Genomic DNA, 19,219 nt, shown 5'->3' with positions numbered 1-19,219 from the left:
TAAAGTTCCTCAAGACTTTGTATATGATGTGATTCTTCCTTTGCTTCTTTTCCCTTCGGCATAATAAGGTAAAATGCGAGGGGTTATATTGGTCCCCCAGGAGGCAAAATGTTATCCCTAGAGTGATTCACCTTTTTTGAGAAAAGCTAAAAAGCTATTCTGAGTTAAGAAACTGTTTGTTACTTATTTCTGTTTGTACTCTTTAACTGAAACAGTTGGATTAAGCATACCCTGCCAAGTTCAGTTAATTTGGCAATTCACAAACCGACCCCCCCCCCTTCACAAAAAAAGTTATTTTGTTGGACGTGCCAATTTTTTTTATTTTCTTTGAGAAAATCAATACTGTTTATGAACACGGAAGTCTTACCATGAGGGAAAAACAGTGACAGAAATTAGGAGCGTGGCTCCAAACACATACTGTAGACTATCCTGTCTGAAGCTGATTAAAATATGTTTAGAAAAACTTGAATTTTGAGCAGATTCTTTTTTTCTTCACTCACACCCCAGCCTGTAAAATAATTATCTGGGAATTCCTATACACAACATCCTCCTGTCCAAAATCAAAAGCTGTTAACTAGAAAGCCATCTCCTGAGTATAACAGTAATTCAACAAGATGTTCTTTTTCCGAGAACACTGCTCAGCTGGGAACGGCAATCTAACAGTCTGATTATTCCTCATAGGATAGGTGTCTCAAGCAAAGTACCACACGCAAAATGCGTCTAATATTTCTGTGCTCTATAATTACGATTCAAGATATTTGTTGAGGGTTTGAGGCCACGTCCTGCAAAACCATCAGACGTACTTGGCATGTCAGGAAAGAGCCCAGATGTAGTGATCTGAGAAACCTGCACTTTTAGCCACGGGGCACTCCCTGCGGTCCATGAAGAGCTGCGATTTAAATAGACAAATATTTTTGCAGCTTTCCATAATAAAATGGCATCTGAAAAAATGATGGCATGGGGGAGGGGCTGTGGTTTGTATCTGGGAGATGTTCAGTTCCCAGCGGAGTGAGAAAATCTTGCTTTCTGTGAAGAGAGAGCCTTTTTGACCCCTTCACTTCAATGAGTGACATATGCTTCTGTGTAAAGGGCTTGTTTTCCTCGTTGCTCCTAGAAGGGGGGTAGTTTCGGGGAGCGATTTGTGAATCTTATCATACTGTAACTGTGACTGTGCAGAGTGTGGAACTGTTCCCCGTATGAGAGGGCTTGGCTTTCTGTGAGAGAAAGGCCATACCATATTAACAGAAGCCAGAGCTCTCCTTTACACAAGCCCATAAAACCTCACCTCACCAGGAATGGAAACTGTCGAAAACAAAAACACAGCATGAATCTGTGGCAAGAGGCACATTTCGAATTAACAAGATTGTTTTCTGGAATGGTTTCTGTTTCCGGAACTGCTTGTTATTTTTCCTGCGCCAGCCCCAGTCTGACATTACTAACAGCGGATATACACGGCTCACAGTTCCAGCATTCATAGTGATAGTGTGTAAGCTTCTCCCGAAACAGGCACATGAGGGGCCTCTGCTTCTCTTCACACAGCACCGATCACACAGCCAGAGCATCAGCTACAATGTGTAGTGCTGTAAGCTCAGAACTGCTTCACAAGTCACGGGGGTAACTGTTGTTTGCCAAGCCCTGGAAAGACTAGCCATCTTCGGTCCAGCTATGTCCTGTGGTGTTCAGCCACCGCCTAGAATTCAGCCCAGCGTTCTTGGGAGTGTAGAAACCAGCCTGTTCTCTAAGTCAGGTCTTTTACGACGGAGCTACTCTAAAGGCCCACTATTACATTTGAAAAAATAATTCGAAATATGTAGGACTTACCATTTCTGCAAGGGAATTTACAGAACTGTCTGGGCAGAACATAACCTCATGTTGGTTTTCAGTTTTGATATAAAATAAATTCTGCTGTATGGAATAAATCATAAGATAATATTGCATATTTCAGGTGATCTACTCATAAAGGATCTGGCTGTAAAGAGTTACTGTAACAACAGTACACATTTATCTGATCCCATTATGTCTAAAATTCAGGTTTACTACTAACAGGCTTATTCGTGATAGATAGTAGTCTATCCCCACAAGCAACTGGCACAAGGCAGGGTACACCCTGGACAGGATGACATAAAAACACACACACTCACACCAGGGCCAATTTTCCCAGAAGCCAATTAACCTTCCAGTATGTCTTTGGGCTGTGTAAGGATACTGGAGCGCTCAGAGGTAACCCCCGTGAACACAGGGAGAACATGCAAACTCCACGCAGGTCGTATCCTAGCGCTGCAAGCGCTAACATGGATAACCCAGCGCTTCAAGGCCACAGTCCTAACCACTGTGCCGACTTCAGTCAAGAAAAATAAGCAAATTCTTTTGATACTTCTCTAACATATTCACGTTACATTTCAATTCAGTTTTGTATGCCATATAGCTGCCAAGGCACGTTCACCGGATTTTTTAATTGCCTTCACAGCAGAAAACAGATCAATTTTTTATTGATCAAACATAATTCCTTGTGGTGTTTAGATAGAACTTTACATCCCAAAACATCCAAAAGTGTTTTACAGTCAGGATGGGACTCAGCTCATCCACCACTGCATCACGCACCGGGTTAAACAGCAGTACACAGCAGATCAAGTGGAGAAGTGAGAAATTACTAGACCTACTTGTAAGGGGTAAATTTACGGAGGCCAGATTACACAAACCTGAAGCAGAATTTAGCCACAACACTGGGGTTCACACCCCTGTTCATAAGAACGGTGCCATAGGATCTTTAATGATCTTTAATGTGTCAGGTTACACTGAATAACGTCTTATCTTCATATTTGTCCCCAGAAACAACCAGCATTAGTTTTGGAAATTCTGGTAAGGAAGAAAGAGCGTCACTTACTGGTCCACTAACACTGCTTACAGCAACAAACTGGTTTTCCTTAAAGGTCACACATCCCAGTACTGACCCTGACTTGGCCCAGCCTTGCTTAGGCTTCTGCGATCACGATACAAGATGGTAATACTACTCTCATCAATTCCCTCAAAGATGATTACTATAAGCGCTAGATCCCGATACAATTAATGAACTAGATTCCTATTGCATTGCAGTTTGATCCTTCCCAGATCATATGCACTAATAATCTGACAGGAAAGCAATCGTGTTAAAATCACAATATCACACCTCTATCTTTGCAAATGTAAACAAGCCTAAAATATCATGCATTTAATGTTGCCTTACGTAAGAGACCACACTGTGTTAAAGCCTGGTGGATCTCACTGCTATGCAAGAGGAGTTTATCATCTTATTTCATTAGATGTATGAGCTCCTTGCATGCTATACTATAAAAATATTGTGACTTCTTACTCTCCGAGTGTGCTCCATGAAGTCCGGACCTCCTCCATGGCTCCTGGCTGGCTCCTTGGCCACCACGAGCTGCATGGTGCCCGCACACTGCTGCAGCAGGGCCGTGGCCTGCTGGTAACTGATGTTCTGGTCCAGAGGGGTGCCGTTGATGGCCAGGACCTGATCGTTCTCCTTCAGCCTCCCATCCCTGCAATCACACACCGTAGATTTATTCCTTTTCCTCCAGCGCCTTGTCAAACCGTGGAAAAGAGCTTGAAATGATCAGAGAGCTAAATGAGAAAATCATGAGCAAGGCCTTGAAAAAATATGCATTTAAGTTTGAGGTTATTCTTATTACAATGTTTTTGATTTAATATTTAGAGTTTAAAATATTTATCTTGGATTAAAGATCCAGTACTAAAAATAGTTTGGCCATTTCTTATAAGAATGCACTTTTATACACTTTAATAAGTACTTTTAATGAAAGTCTATCCAAATCTACTTATTCTCACAAGGAAGGAAATGATTAGTTACATAAAAGTATTTATAATATTTTTAAGGTGATCACTTCATCAATTGTGCAAAGATTACCGTTTAGATTAGCTTTTAAAATGCTGCATGCATGTTAGCTGTGTTCCTATTTTCTCCATCCATCTACACATTAGTAGAAAGGCACATATTCCAGGTAACGGCAGCACAGAGCCTTTATCCCTGAAGCACAGGGCACTACTACCTAAACAGGACGTGTCCATCACAGAGCTCACAAACGCTTCATTAACAGAAACAATCTGGAGACACCAATTAAAGCCAGCCAGAATGTCTCTGGACATGTGGGTGTAAACTAGAGTGCCCAGAGAACATCCCATGATCACAGAATGGATGGGGAGCACATGCAACATGCAAACTCCACACAGAATGATTCCCATGGAGTCCCAGGACTCAAGATGTGCACTCACCTCCAGACCACTGTGTTGTTTTCACATTGTTACTCATAAATGATGTCATACAGGGAGTATTTAAAGCCATCCACAAAAAAACACTAGCAAATGTTGGAATAATGTAGGACTCTCAGCTACACAGATTTTATTTCAGAAGCCTAAATAACCACAACCAGAAAAGCAGTGGGGTGGCTTTGTGGAAACTTGCATGCTACATCATTTTGTGTTTGAATCTATGCAAGGGCAGGGATCTTCATATCACTCCTTTCAATGGCTTATGAGAAGAGTGTTTAACGCAAAGGGCCAGGTCATCTGGTGGTGGTGGAGGGGAGTCCCCATTACCTGTAAAGCGCTTTGAGTGGAGTGTCCAGAAAAGCGCTATATAAGTGTAAGCAATTATTATTATTATTATTATTATCATCATCTGCAGGTTTTCATTCCAGATCAGCTCATTTCTGTCTTAACTGAACTAATTTAATAGCTTCTTCTGCCTTTTCAGATGCTGCCTCTTTTACAAAGATGGAGCCCTGCTGACACCTCTATGAAGACCAACTTTTCTTTGTTTTTTATCTTCCCAATGACACCAGTTTCCAGCACAGACATGGTAATAATTCAGCGATCCATCACACATGAAACTCGGGCAGGACCAGAATACTTTATTGCCACAATGTATGTATTGCCATAATTTATTCTGTTGTTACTCTGGAAGGGGTCAAAGGGTCAATTCAGAAGTGTGTGACATTAGACCTCTTGAAAATAAAGCAAAAGGCAATCCAATAATATACAGTAAAGAAACAGTTAACTAGAAAAAGAGGAACTAAATCTATGTCACTTAAACACCTATACTTTTGAAAGCACAAAGATTTATGACAACATCCAATCTACTACTTAAGCAAGTGACCTCCCTTTCTTTTGACATTTCTTGAAAACTGAATCCCTGATGCTGCTTTCTCAGTCAGCTCAAAGTTGTCAAACATTGTGCATATGTTTCACTTAATTATGAAACCTACATACAAAAGGAGATCTGTCTATGGTAATTTGTGTATCTGTGACACATTATAATCTTCTATTTATTTTTTCCTCTGAATCATTAACAACACAATGGGAGCCTTACATTACCAACATTCAAGTTCCTTTCAGTGGATGAAATTATATTGTCTGTTTCTATTACATCCATCTGAATACAGACCACTTAAGATAGCTTTTGGAGGATTAAATGATGCCAGCACTACAGAGAAGTGATTTACAGCATCAGTAAAAGCTTCAGACCAGCTTTTAGTTTTTAATGCAAACTGGCCAGTACCTGCAGAGGCCTACAGCCTCTGTGCTGAACAAGGCCGACACTCACCTATCGGCGATGCTGCCTGGCTGAACTTGCTTGATGAAGACGCAATGCTCCCCAACATCCTCACGTTTCAGCCCCACTACACTGAAGCCCAGGCCCCCAGAGACAGGCTTCGGGAGGCTGATGTGCTCAACCTCTCTTCCCTAGGACGTGAAGAAAGAAAACAAAGTGTTTCAAAACTCAGAGCACTGGGCATAAAAATGCTTTATGAAGAGATAAAGGCCTGTAAGTTCTCAGGGATGATTCCTAGGGCCTGAACTACATCAAAATTTTCATCCTGGCTGCCAACTGAAGATTTGAAACGTGTTGCTTTATGCCAGCTTTGAGTTTGGAAGGGCTTTATTGCGACTGTTGAGATCAGGTTTTTATGATGGTTCGAACCAGGTTTTGATATAACACAGGACCTGGATAATGGGGGCATCTGCAAGTTCAGTAGCTTTCAAAATAACAGATCATATATAAAAATACACAAAAACTACAATACCGATAAGAGCAGACAAACAGTTACAAAACTAATATACTTTACACGACCTAAAGTATGAAAAATTCTATATACAGTAGAAAGGTATGCAAATTAGTATAAACTGTACAAGTCCCCTGTCAATTAGGCAATCAACAACCCTTAAATCAAAATGATGCCAATGAACTACTGGCAATTACTTATATCATGTTTATTTTGTTTTTAGTCATTTATTTGAACATCATAAAACTATTCCACAATAACAAAGAACACCAAATTCTAATGTCTGCAAAAGCAACTAAAGCAAACTGGATTTTGGATGCCCAAGGCTAAGTATTTAAAGATGAGGTAGCAAAGAAAGAATTAACACCTCTGCTGCTGCCTCGATCCTTTTCCAGAACTCTTCAGCGTAATGGCTGGGGGTGGAAAATCCATTTCCAAAAGGAGAAGTTGGCTTTTCTGATCCATAATCGCTCCCGACAGGCTGACTGGCACTGAGAATCAACTGGCCCTTCTTGGAAAACTCAAAGTCACTAGAAGTACCTGGAGGCAGGCGATTCAGCTGTGGAGAGGAGAGACAATAGAGACTGTGGGAGAGGAGAGACTGTGGAGAGGAGAGACCTTTTCTGTCTCTATTAGACAACACCGAGGAACTGTCTGTGTGGAAACCAAAAGACTGACAATTTGTGTCCACATCAGGCAGTTATTTTTTCAGGCACATTAGGAACTAAATATTTACTGCTATTTATGTGTTTGTCCTTTTTCCTACCAAAAGCCTGCTTAGCTAAAACTTCATCAACATCATATATCTAAGAAATACAAACATGTCCGTATCACGGAGAGGTTGCATTCAAGCTGTTCACGGCAGAAATTGTGCTGTTGTTTTTCCCCTCATGGGCACTGCTAAAGCCAATCCAGTGGAAATGAACATGAACCGTGAGTGGAAATCATGTGGAAATGTGTTTAAGACCAGGAAGAGGAGGCACTCCTTTGCATAAAGTTTTGTGAGAACGTGGAACAACCTACTCAGCCATGTTGTTGAAGACATGTTCCCAAAGGGATGTTAGTCTCAGCATGCTGCAGTGTGTGAATACAATACATGGTAAATTAAATTGCATAAATGTCTTCTAAATATTTTACTCTTGCGCTCACATACGCTCTGAGCTGGCTCACAGTGGCTGCTGCTGTGAACCCCAGAAAGGGCTGCACTTCAATGTGAGAATACCATGCCTACAAAACAGGATAAAAAACAGCCTCTGAGAACTGAGAGCAATTTAGAGAGGGTAGAGGGTAAAATTAAGTGGAGCCAATTTCATCCACCGCTTAATAGAGGGACAACGTCTTGGAGCATTCAATCCTACATCAAGGAATTTTGGGGAAAAAATAATATAGAAAATGGAAGTGAAACGTAGCATGAAAAATGAACAGTTAACTTTAATTCATAAAATGTTCAAAGCTTCTTTTGTGAAGCAATAAAAACTGTCATAAATAAACCGCTCTGAACCACTGTATACATTTTCTATTTCCTTTACCATGGCAGAAAAAAAAACAGAAAACGTCACTGGCTGACATGGTATAAAAACTACCCACAAATGGCATTTGAAACAGGCCCAATATTTGAATAAGAACATCATTAGTAATCACAATCACTTACTGCAGGCTACATTAATCTCTGAATCTGGCCTGTGAAAAAAGCATTATAATAATTCATTAGCCATTACAATGAGAGGCTTTTCCCTAAAGTGACTCACAGAAGTGAGGCTGTACAGAATCAAGTATAACAGAATCTCACCTTTACATCTCATCCAAAGGACAGAGCATTAGAAAGTTAAATAATTTGCCATGGGCAACATAGCAAGATAGAGGCAGAGCCAGGCTTAGAACTGAGAATCTTCATCTTAATCACTGGACCGACAAGCCTTCTTTATACTGCAGCAAAAACGTCACATGGAAATTCAAAGCAAGAGCACCTGAAAGGCTGAGATTTCTTCATGCCTTGATTATATTCACATTGTTACAGTTATAGTCTAGCTGTCTGCAGAACTGGACAAATTTACTTCTCTGGAGGTCTCAATCTTTTCTGGATATACTACCTTAAAGCAAGTGCGTTGTTTATTTACGTTTTAGAATACCTTAGGGAAAACATTAATTATGACCCATAACAGAACTAATAGGATCAAATGAGTTTCTCAGATTTATACGCAACAGGACTCATTGGGGAAAGTACAATCTGTACAAGTAGTGTAAAAAAGGTTACAAATGATAATTAGACTATTATTTCAAGAAAAAGAATTTGACTTGGCATGTTTTGTTTAACCTTCAATGAAGGAAAACTAAAAATGCTCTTATCTCCAGCCACAGCTTAAAAAAACCAATAAATCATGCTCCAGCTCTGCCAGAAACTCCAACAAGTAATGTATTAATGACCTACGGACTTTCTGTGCAAAAGATCTGTTAAATATGTCTGTTAAACATGCTACATATTCAGCAGAGACTGACTACACAGGCCGTGCCATCAGTATAAGGGAGGCAGATACCCAAGCCTGTAGAACCAGATACCAGCCTAGTTAATGATACTGTACATCATAAACAAACCCACAACTACTGGATACATTCCTGTACATGGAAACTCACTTTAAAAAATACTTAGTATACAATGACAAAGTAGTAGCTATCATCACATAAGAAAAGTTCTAACTCAGGGAAAGACACTTTGCTCATCTTGATCATCTGGTTGCTTTTTGACCAAAACATTCCATGAAATCTGCAAATTGCTAAATTTCTCTGCGGCATGTTCCAACAAAAAAACGAAAACAACCCTGTCTGTAAAGAAGAGCCTCCAGTTTTTAGTTCTAAATATGCATTTTCTTTGCTTCCATTTTTATCCTTACACTGATATTTCTGTGTTCAGAAGTGTATCTTTGGACTAGCTTTACAAAACTCTTTCAGGATTTTAAAAACTTACATTAAGTCCTCTTAAAACCTGGAGATTCAATTCCTTTAACCTGTATGATGTTGTTTTAAAGCCAGAAAGTAACTCTGCTATCCTTCTTTGAACTCCATTTCACAGTTTTACCATAATAGGATTTAGACCTTTCAGTCTTAATGTAAATCCAACAGGGTTTACAATAACCAATTTCATATCTCTTTAAACTAAATTATGAATTAAACAATGAGTAATGAATTACAGGGGATGTGAAAACGTAAATGAAACCCTAGTTTCATTAGCGCAGTTAAGGGATTAATTTGAATAATATATTTCAATAAATAGGCAGATTTAGGGGGCTAAATTTAGAAGCCCCCACCCTATATAAAGATTAGAAACATTCTGAGTTTGGTCTTCACCATACAGGTGTGTGGAAACAAGTCATGCCATAATCGAAGGAAAACTTTGAAGACCTCCTAAAAAAGATTTTGTTAGTCGTCAGTCGCGAAACTTAGCACCATTACTTAGGATACGAGACTCCACCCATCTACTGTCAGAGAGTCTACAAATGGACTGTTCAAATCCACAGACACTCTACCCAAGAGCACTTGTCCTACCAACATCTCTTAAAGAACAAAGCAGAAAATCAAGTTCTAAAGAAGTTCTAAAGAATGCCAGAGTAACATCCTAAGGAACTGCAAGTCTCCCTCTCCTCAGCTAATGTGACTATTCATGCCTCAACTATGAGAAAGCAACTCAATAAGAATGGTGTTCAAGGAAGGATAGCGAAGAGAAAGCCACTGCTCTCCAAACATTGCTGCTGGACACTGATAAGACAAACCCATTTTTGAACATTCTTGCTGCCTGCATAAAATATTGTCATCCAGGTTACATATTGAAATATTTTACTTCAGCATACCTCCAACTGAACATAAACTATTGAACCAGGTTTCAGTTTTCAAGTAGCTTGATGTTTTGATATTACTTGTCTGACACCCCATTTAACCCAAATGACGACTGCAAAAGTGTAACAAGACCACTCCTTTACAGGCAACAGTGAAACAAATGCCCAATAGCACAAGCACTAATAAAGAGACTGTGCATTTAGGACTGGAAGCAGGAGACACTTCTTTCCTTAACAAAATGTTGTCAGAATCTGCAACAAGTTACACTGCAACATTGCTAAAAGCAGGATAGCTGGAATGTTTCAATGAATGGCTGAATGAGACTCTTGGGTCAGTAAGTCACTATCAACCAAGCCAGAAAGAATTAACTGAAATGTCTCCATTGTTTCTAATCCTCTAAAAAGTATATTTTTTTGCATCTTTGGGTTAACATAAATTAGATTATTAGTGCCCTTCTGACTCCTCTTCTAGTCTGTTCTAGACTTTCTCTCTTTTTGAGAGAGTGTGAGAGTTAATGCCACAATACATGTTATGATAACTCAAAAAGAGTGCTCTCCGTACCATTGTCGACTTATAGCGTTTCCTAAGAGCACTGTACTCTACAGCCAGTTCTAAATCTCTAGTGCTAATGACATGCTGTAATTGATCAGTTTGCTTGTTTAGACATTTTATTTAACTTGTTCTTCTGCCGGTCCTAAGTGCCAAAAATACCCAACTTCAAAGGTACTGCTTCCTACAACTCCAGCAAGCAGATCTTTGCTCAAATTATTGGTCATAATTTATGATGAAAAAAGTCTTACTATATAATCGATGGATGATGGACAGACACACATGGGAATGACACTGTCAGACCCACCCACTGTGGAAATGGCACACCCACTGGTGTATAGGCTTTTTTCCTTCTGGAAAAGTCCAATCAAAGCCATTTCAGGCAGCACACCTGACTGATGAGTATTCTGAAACTCAGACACTGGTACAGGGTTGATACCTATTTCGAATCCCATTTGACCTGTTGAGAGCTGAAAGCAAATGTGTCTCTATGCTGACTGCAGAGAGAAAGCTACAAGCAGCAGCCTGTGACTAGGAAGCCAGCAAACACAGTGCTCCCCAGGACCTTTCACACCTGCTCCTTCAGCTGCTTGATGGAGTGCTGCAGTGTCAGGATGTGGCCAAGAAGCGGACTCCGCAAGGCATCTCTCAGCGCTCCCAGCCTCTCGCTATGCGTCCGGTCATCCCGGTCTTTCAGCTTGGACTGCAGTCTCTCCAGGGCCTGCAGGACCTGCTGCCTCTCTGAGGTCGAAACTGCAAACCAAAGAGCTGGCTTAGCCAGGCACCACCTTTTCCCGAATGAGCAGACTGCTAAATGTGCCTGAAGAGAAACCTGTCCTTGCCGCAGCTGAGCTAAAACAAAGATTGTCGGATTAAGGGAGTGCCCATCTCTTTCATAACACAACCTGCTCCCACGCAGCATTTACAAACTGTACCCCGAGAAATAATTACTGAGGAGTACATAGAAATGTGAACAGGTGGAATTATCTCTTAATTTACTTTCTTATGGAAGAAACCTTGGCCACATTCCACCCAATTCTAGCCCCCAAAAATGTATTACCATAATTGTAACTTTCCTACAGTAGTTCAGAATATATTATTCACTCATATTAAGTCAGGAGCTCAGAAATGTCTAATATAACTATATACAGACCACAAACATATATCAAGGGATTTATACCTGATGGGATACTTTCAAGCATTTTTTCTTCTTCTGAAGATGTTCTCCTAATATCTATAGAACAATGAAAAAAAGAGATTGTTAACTTAAAAACTTACTACAAAAGTTGTTTCATTCGAAAAATCCTAAACTAAAACAAGCTGGCTTGCATGTTATATAATTATGCTGGATTTGCACATTTTAGGTTACAGCAGCAACCCCAAGGGAACGGTGCTCGTATTCAAAACCATACTACACAGAACTACGAGATATGTAGAGCCATTGAACGCAAAATTAAAATGATAGGCTTTTTAAAAAATGTATCGATAAACATCATAAACTTTAGCGGAAGAGAGGCGAGGCTAATCTTTATCCAGCTGGTATACTATTACTGTCATCAGAAGTTTAGAAACTGAATTTAATTTGCCAACACGTCTTGCCTTCTCTGAACTGGGTTGCCTAACAGGAAGTTAGTTGTACTCGGGTAACATATGTTTCTGCTCGCTGAATTTACCTTCTGACTCCTAAGCTCTAAAATTCATAAAGTACGAGGAAACGGAACAAAGTTAAGAGTATTCAAGTGACATTTACTTTTTTGTAATTATTAAGAAAAAATACACAATCAAATTTTCAACACCACGGGAATACATTTCTCTCTCCTTTCTTCCGTTGTCAAAGTTACTTTTTGTATGCGAACTGCATCTACAAACTGAGATAGGACAGCATTAAAATCATGCAAATATCGAGGATTTAAAAAGGCAAGAAATGACTAACATCCGCGTCCATGCTATGCTTCTTAAAACTTGCTAAAATACAGCTGTATTTCAAAATCTGTGCTTTCGCCTCTGAACAGCTACTAGTTAAACAACTGATCTTGCTTTTGTATAAATCTACATTAGGTAGCTGGAGTGGTACAAGAAATAAAAAACGGCGCTTAGCAGTGATTTCTCTCGGCTTACCTGTCCAGCGGAAGTTTGTGAACTACGGATGACCGCACCTCACCTGAGAAACAGGAAGTGTAGAAATGAAAAAGCCGTGCCAGGGAGAGCTCACCCTGTCCGTAACAGCGCTTTCTCCTCAGCTACGCCAATCTACGATCTGGACGTGTAGACAGGTGTATATACCTGGAGAAGCACATTTGGTGCAGATTACGAACATCCAGTGTTACTTTGCTAAATCCACACGTTTTCCATGTCATTATTTATACGAATAAAGCCTCCTTTTTCGTTTCATTGAAAGGGACGTTGTTAAAATAAACCATTTGCGGTTACGAGTCTGAGAAAGAGTAATTAAATATAAATCTATGGAATATTTAACTTAATTATAAATTGCAGTCATTTCTATTTAGTTGCCAAAAGACTACGGTGCTGTACTATGGGTGTGTATTAAGTGGAGTTTTCATTGTTAGCCACTGTTATGCAACAAAATGCGTTATTTGTAAGATTAAAAAATAACCAGTTGTGTGCCTTTAAGGTGAAAGAGCTTCCCTCCTCACGTGACTTACGTGTCCGACCAGCATGGCTGCCTCCAGGAAGCGAGGCTTGTATTTACTGTCATTTTTGTGGATTTTAATTTATTTTACAAGTTCTAATGAGGCAGCGGTGTCTACAGACGACGTGAAAGAGTGTGACAAACTTCTGCTTGGACAATATCCTTTGATAAGTGATAAATCCTCTGGTTTGTATTCGGGACACTGTTGTGAATTTCCCGTCATGTTAAAATCTATCTTTGTATTTGAGGTCGATATTCTAATATAAAGTCCGATTTTTTCAAAATACGTTTTGGTCGTATTGTAGTAGTATGTAACTTTTGTGATATGTGTATGTGAGCAAAAAAAATCTACAGCGTCTGACGTGTGAAATACAATACGAACAAGAACAACGACTTAGAGGTGTTCGATTCCTGTAACTACGGTTATTGCTTCTTCCAGAAACGCGAGATCCTACATATTTTGACCTACAAATCCGATTATATATATATAATTTATTGCAATTATTATTGTACAGTAAATTAGGGTGACAACACGTCCTCTTTTTCCCCGGACATGTTCTCTTTTTGAGACCTACTGTAAAATATCGGTCCGACCGGGATTTATAAAATTCCAAAAATTGTACGTGATTTTGTTTTGCTCGTACTCAGACTATGTAAACAAACATAGGCCTACATGTTTTCGTTCGTTCCATGCATTACCGGTAGATGTTTTGAATTTACACGCAGCGTAGCCTGAAAAGGGTTTGAGTGTGTGGCTGTTTTTATGGCCATGAGAAATAACAATGTTTAACTTGTTTCATTATATTTCAAAAGGTTTTTGCAACCAAAGACGACTTCTCCTAAGTTATGATGTCTTCATTTTTCCTCAGATGATAAGACTTTTGTTGTGTTAAAATGAAAAACAAAGTTTAAAATAGGGCTAGATTTTTTTCCTTGTGTGCCAATTATGGATGAGAAATGACAACCCTGCAACTGTTTAAATGTTTACTAAGAAGTTTAATAAAAAAAAACTAGAGAGTTTAAATTGATTTTTGATTAGAAAAAGTAATAAAGCTTCATTACTTTGGAGGCATGTGTTGAGTGTCGATTATCCCCCCCGTCCTCTTTTTTGAAAAGCCAAAATATGGTCACCCTAAGTTAAACATTTGAAGTCATATTGGTGATTGGTTTTATCAGTAGCCTATTACTGCATGCTCGCACACCTTTGAATGCTGGGTAATCCACTAGTCTGCTGGATCATACTTGATAAGTTTATGAAAATTGTGTCAATTCACTGAGAAGAGCCTCGTGTGATACCCCTATTAAATGAAGAGCTACATCGATGCCATTGCTTAGTCTTTATATAGTAATTGGATATGCTAGAGCGAAAAAGTCGAGGGTTAATTTTGCGAAAGTCGAGTTACAAATGAGCTGCATAAGCAGTCTCGAATCCTGGCATTTGTGCAAACAAACCTTTTGCCACATTAGGTCCCTGTTTGCTGTTTGTTTAATATAACTATCAGTATCGGAGACGATTCAATGAAGAAATTGCTGTCCCCAGTGCCTAGGGTATTGTTGTATGTTTGTATGTGACTACCTTAATAAAAAGTGCTCCCCAAATTACCCATACCCCTGGTCTAATCTGTTTAATTGATTCAGATGTATTATGGCACTGTGTAAAGTGGACTGTTTAGAAAAATTGAATGGATACTTGCTATTCCTTAATCTTCAACACATATCTGTGCAAGGATCCCAAAATAAACGATGACACGCAAGAGCCAGAAAACTGTAAAGATCTAATAGCTTACGGTGAGTTTGATGTTAATGAACTATTATTCTAGTGTTGGTCTTCACCCACACAGTCTGGGTCTTCACTAGGTTTGTTCTTTGTTTTGGCTCCTATTGGATCCTACAGGAGCTGGCAGCTCAGACCATGTGGAACATCAAAGTGCAGTGCAGAGGGACTGTTGTTTGGTCTCTCTTTATTGTTGCACTGCTTATTTGTATCTGTGCTGTGCGCTGCACTGTATTGATTATTTCTCACTGTTTGGTGTGTCTTGAAGGCAGTTTCCATGCTGCTACTGGTGAGGGACCGCTGTCTAGATATTGTTCTTACAACCTGAAATGATGTGTTTTAAATCACATAGCAAGGGCTTTTAAGAACCTTTATATAAGCACAGAGTGCTTGGCATGTCACTTATCTCTGAGAAGACCAAGTTCTCCAGATGGTATTATTTCTTTATAATGTCTTTAAGGGACATTTAAGAATCAGATGCTACTAGTCGCAGAAAAGTCTTGAAACTATTAGATGAAATGACTACGTCAATTTCACGTATCGTGTAGGGCCAGGGGTTTATTGTAGAGTGATGCACAACTTTTGATCTAGTGCAAGGACTCGCAAGCAATTTGTTACTGATCAAAAAAACCTGCAAGCAAACGTCTGTTCTCTAAACAACTGGCCTCAGAAACATTTTTCTTATTTTGTAAAAGTGTTTTTAACAAAGCAACAGTAAAAATAGTAGTGATAGTATTATAACTAGTGGTAAAAAGTTATTTTTCTTACTACTATTGAACACAAAACTGCATTAAGTAGCAAGCTGATATTATTGTTATGGAATTTTTAACTCTTTTTATGTTAAGCTGAATCTGTGTTCTTGAACCTTTTCAGTTGAGTGTTTTCCTGCCCGTGGGATAATTTGTCGGTGTCCCAATATGACAGTCATGAATTTCACAGGAGCAGAAGTTGGATTTTACAAACCTATCCCCTGCCGAAATGTGTAAGTAAACCACTTCTACATGAACATGCAATTAAAATGGAAAATCCAGGTTTACTTCTCCTTTATAAATGAAATGGCAGGCAGGAGTGTGGAGTAGCTAGGGGCTCTTGACCCATAACTGGAAGTTTTTCAGGTTCAAATCCAGGTAAGGTCCCACTGTTGTACCTGTGAGCAAGGTACTGCTCCATTAAAAAGTCCAGCTGTATGAATGAATGCAGCTGGGTATTGCTTTAGGTGAAAGTGTCAGCCAAAGTAAATTGATATATTCTTTCATTTTTCAATGTGTTGAAAACAGAGACAAGGCAGAAGTTCATGCTTTTCCTTTATTCCTTTGAATGTTTCAGCATTGCCAGATCTCTACATCTCTCCTAGTCAAAATGAGTGAAACCCAAAGCTGCACTGACCTTGTAAAGCCCTTTCAAAACCGACCCTGTAAAATATTTCCTTTTCATAAGGAAGCCTGAGCAAGGCTTTCATATTCTAGTGCCAACTGGTAAGATTCAAAGCCTCAGAAATCACAATTCTAGTATTTTTGTTTTCCTTCCGTGTTGCTAAAGACGAACTGCTGCGGAAATTCTCCAAATCTCTGCCCTTTGTTGTTGAGTAAAACCTTCAGACCTTTTCTGCCTATCATAAATGGGGATTTTTGGCCATTGTATTAGCGCTTTTCAGATTATTCTCTGTTTTGTCCCAGTGAATTCATGGCTACAGCTCTGAAGCTCTGAATTTGCAGTAGCAAATTAATCTGAGTATTCACCTTAAAGGTTAAGGGGTCTTCTTCTTGATCAGCGGTTGAAAGGAGAGTTTGCCAGTAGTTTGCTTTCCCTGGTGCCAAACACTGCAGACATGTCTATAATGTTGTTCCGTCTTGCCATTCTGTTGAACAAGGCCGCTCTGTACCAGCCCTGACACACTGCCTGAGTTTGACCACCTCATAGCTGGGCTGAAGCAGTCAGCTAGAAACAGTAGATCGCAGGAATAGACTCACCTGAGAAGAGGCTGGGAGCAGCTGTGTGGAGTCTCACTTATTGACCTCGTTATTTTGTCCTGTTTTGTGTGTTTAGCAGTGGTTATTCATACAAAGTTGCAGTCGCCCTGTCCCTCTTCCTTGGCTGGCTGGGAGCTGACCGCTTCTATCTGGGCTATCCAGCACTAGGTGAGTGCAGCAGCTGCTGCTACATGCCACACACACAGGCTCTTGTGTTACATCCTCCAGTCAGAAAGACAATTACTGGCACTCCTAAACGGTATCATCTGAAGAGGAAAAATCCCACTTGCATTTTTCATTTCAGTTATATACAGATTGTGTATGTGAAGTTGTTTGTACAGTACACCCTTGGTTTAACAGACTAATAGGGGAAAGGGGTGTCCATTATTGCTGAATGTCCCTTAAATCACGTGTGGATCTTTTTTGGATTTTTTATCAATTGCAATCAACATAATCAGTGGCAATTGTTAAGTGCCATTTTTATCATTAATACACAAGTTATTTATTTCATGTATGGTGAATATACTATATACAATTCGCTAAAGGAGATGATATTCAAACACTCAGCGTAACCAATTTGCCTACCCCCGTGTTTTAAAGCAGGTAACTTCCACAATAACAATGACCACCTTCCCTGTGAGGAAATAAAACACTCAGTATATGAGTATATGTGTCACGCAATTGCTACATGCTATACCAATTGCCCTATCTTAGTGGACACCATCAATAGTCATGTCTTTTAGACCTATTTAAAGATATGTTGTACAAAAAATGCAACTTATCATTTTTTGCATTTAACTCTATCTGTTATTGTGGGGAAAGTCGGTTATTTTGTGACCTTACAGAAAAATTTCAACTGTAGCAGATTTTGTCCATTAAATTCATTAAAGAGAAGTTCGTCAAACCGTGGTTTTACTGTAATGGGGTTCTTGGCCACAGTTAGCTGTGGTCTGGGTCCAAGGACGCACAGGCACAATAAACACAGTTTGAGACAGTTCTTTTATTTTGTGCCGGGCTGTTGATAGAAATGTGGAAAGGAGCTGAGGGTGTGGGAATTCCTCATGGGGCTAGTTGTTTTGACATACTGGATATGCAGCTCCACCACACCAGAGAGATTTCATTCTGCGGAAGAGAGGCTGGTCTGTGACGTGTGACACATGGGACACTATAGCAAACGCCTCCCCTCCTGTTTAGATGCACTGTGAAGATCTGAATATTAAAAATAGTTTGATGCACCAAGCATGTACAGGTAGGTCATGATTAAGTGGCCGATGTGTTCCTAAATGTATATCAAGAGAGTGTAAAGTAAAAACTTAGTCCCCGTAACTATAAATGTAATTTTGACAATGCATTCCGGGTGTGCTCCCAAATACGGGGAACATTGAACTCCCACATAAAAGCAATCACAATTAATTTATTCTCGGAAGATGGTTTACATAGTAGTGCTAAAAGTTATTTTTCAACTAAATGTTCATCATTTTATGTAATTGTAGACTTCACCATTTCATTTATTTAATGTTAAGTTGAATTGTTAAATGTTAAGTTACATTACTTACTTAACATTACGGTATTTCTTAAAATAACTATCAATGTCATTTTCAAAATATTGCATTGAATTTCTTTTTATTTATTTTTTCCTCACAGTAACTTTGTTTTAGTTTTTTTTTTTCTACAGTGTGAATACAAGGTACAGACTAAGACTACCTATACAATACACTTTATTGAATTATTTGGTAAGAGGATGATCAATGGCTGGAAAAACTTTGAGACAAAGAAAGCTGCCTATGTGTCACCCAAGCAACACTATTCATCCAGCATGCAACTGGGAACATGCAGCATGTATACAAACTCCACACATTTGGTACCCCCGGTCCAGAATTGGACCCTGGGCCTCCATGCTGTGAGGCAGCAATGCTGAACCAGTGTGACACCAAGTGAAAACTAGCAGTGTCCTAAAATAAGAAGTGGTATTTATTCTTGACGTATTTGAAACTAAAAATGTGCAAATTAAGGTGTGAACTGAGAACTAACTAGATTAACAGGCAGCGATAAAACATGCAGGCCTGCAGGCATTCTTGGATGAGAATCCCAAGGAACAGTGAAGGTTAACTTGCCTGTGCTGGCCATGTAGCACCTGATCAGGCATACCAGGCATTGCACATGTGCTTTGCCTCTACTCTTACGTCAAACTGATTGTTAATGTGACTGATTTCCTATCTCACATTTTTATTTTTAAAGTCCATATTGAAGCAGGGTAGTTAAAGTAAAAAAAGCTGCAGGTATCTGACAGGAAAGCGCGATTTGGCAGTCCCTTAAAGAGACAGGTAGTCTGCTGACTGAACGGTGGCATATAAGGAGCACACACTGATCTCCA

General features: G+C 39.4%; 2 protein-coding genes across 5 annotated transcripts in view; one reads left to right on the top strand and one right to left on the bottom strand.

Moving 5' to 3' along the window:
- Window positions 1-12,993, bottom strand: part of patj (PATJ crumbs cell polarity complex component) — a 225,057-nt gene extending 212,064 nt beyond the window's left edge. For 2 of the 3 annotated variants that reach the window (XM_015356178.2, XM_015356179.2), the window contains exons 1-6: window positions 12,570-12,993; window positions 11,632-11,685; window positions 11,026-11,204; window positions 6,442-6,633; window positions 5,615-5,754; window positions 3,350-3,536 (exon numbers count right to left, since the gene is read on the bottom strand). In XM_015356178.2, coding sequence (XP_015211664.2) covers window positions 3,350-3,536; window positions 5,615-5,754; window positions 6,442-6,633; window positions 11,026-11,204; window positions 11,632-11,653 — 720 coding nt within the window. In that variant the 5' untranslated portion in view covers window positions 11,654-11,685; window positions 12,570-12,993. The remainder of the gene's footprint in view (window positions 1-3,349; window positions 3,537-5,614; window positions 5,755-6,441; window positions 6,634-11,025; window positions 11,205-11,631; window positions 11,686-12,569) is intronic. The other variant, XM_015356180.2, reaches the window with a different exon arrangement.
- A 62-nt stretch (window positions 12,994-13,055) lies between these two features.
- tm2d1 (TM2 domain containing 1) overlaps window positions 13,056-19,219 on the top strand; it is a 29,506-nt gene continuing 23,342 nt past the window's right edge. Inside the window, exons 1-4 of one of the 2 annotated variants that reach the window (XM_069194354.1) lie at window positions 13,056-13,263; window positions 14,821-14,889; window positions 15,749-15,857; window positions 16,922-17,013. In XM_069194354.1, coding sequence (XP_069050455.1) covers window positions 13,128-13,263; window positions 14,821-14,889; window positions 15,749-15,857; window positions 16,922-17,013 — 406 coding nt within the window. In that variant the 5' untranslated portion in view covers window positions 13,056-13,127. The remainder of the gene's footprint in view (window positions 13,264-14,820; window positions 14,890-15,748; window positions 15,858-16,921; window positions 17,014-19,219) is intronic. The other variant, XM_015356183.2, reaches the window with a different exon arrangement.

This window comes from Lepisosteus oculatus, chromosome 9 (assembly GCF_040954835.1).
Source record: "Lepisosteus oculatus isolate fLepOcu1 chromosome 9, fLepOcu1.hap2, whole genome shotgun sequence".
NCBI lineage: Eukaryota > Metazoa > Chordata > Actinopteri > Semionotiformes > Lepisosteidae > Lepisosteus > Lepisosteus oculatus.
Note: the sequence above shows the minus strand (reverse complement) of the source record. Positions and strands in the feature narration are given on the sequence as shown.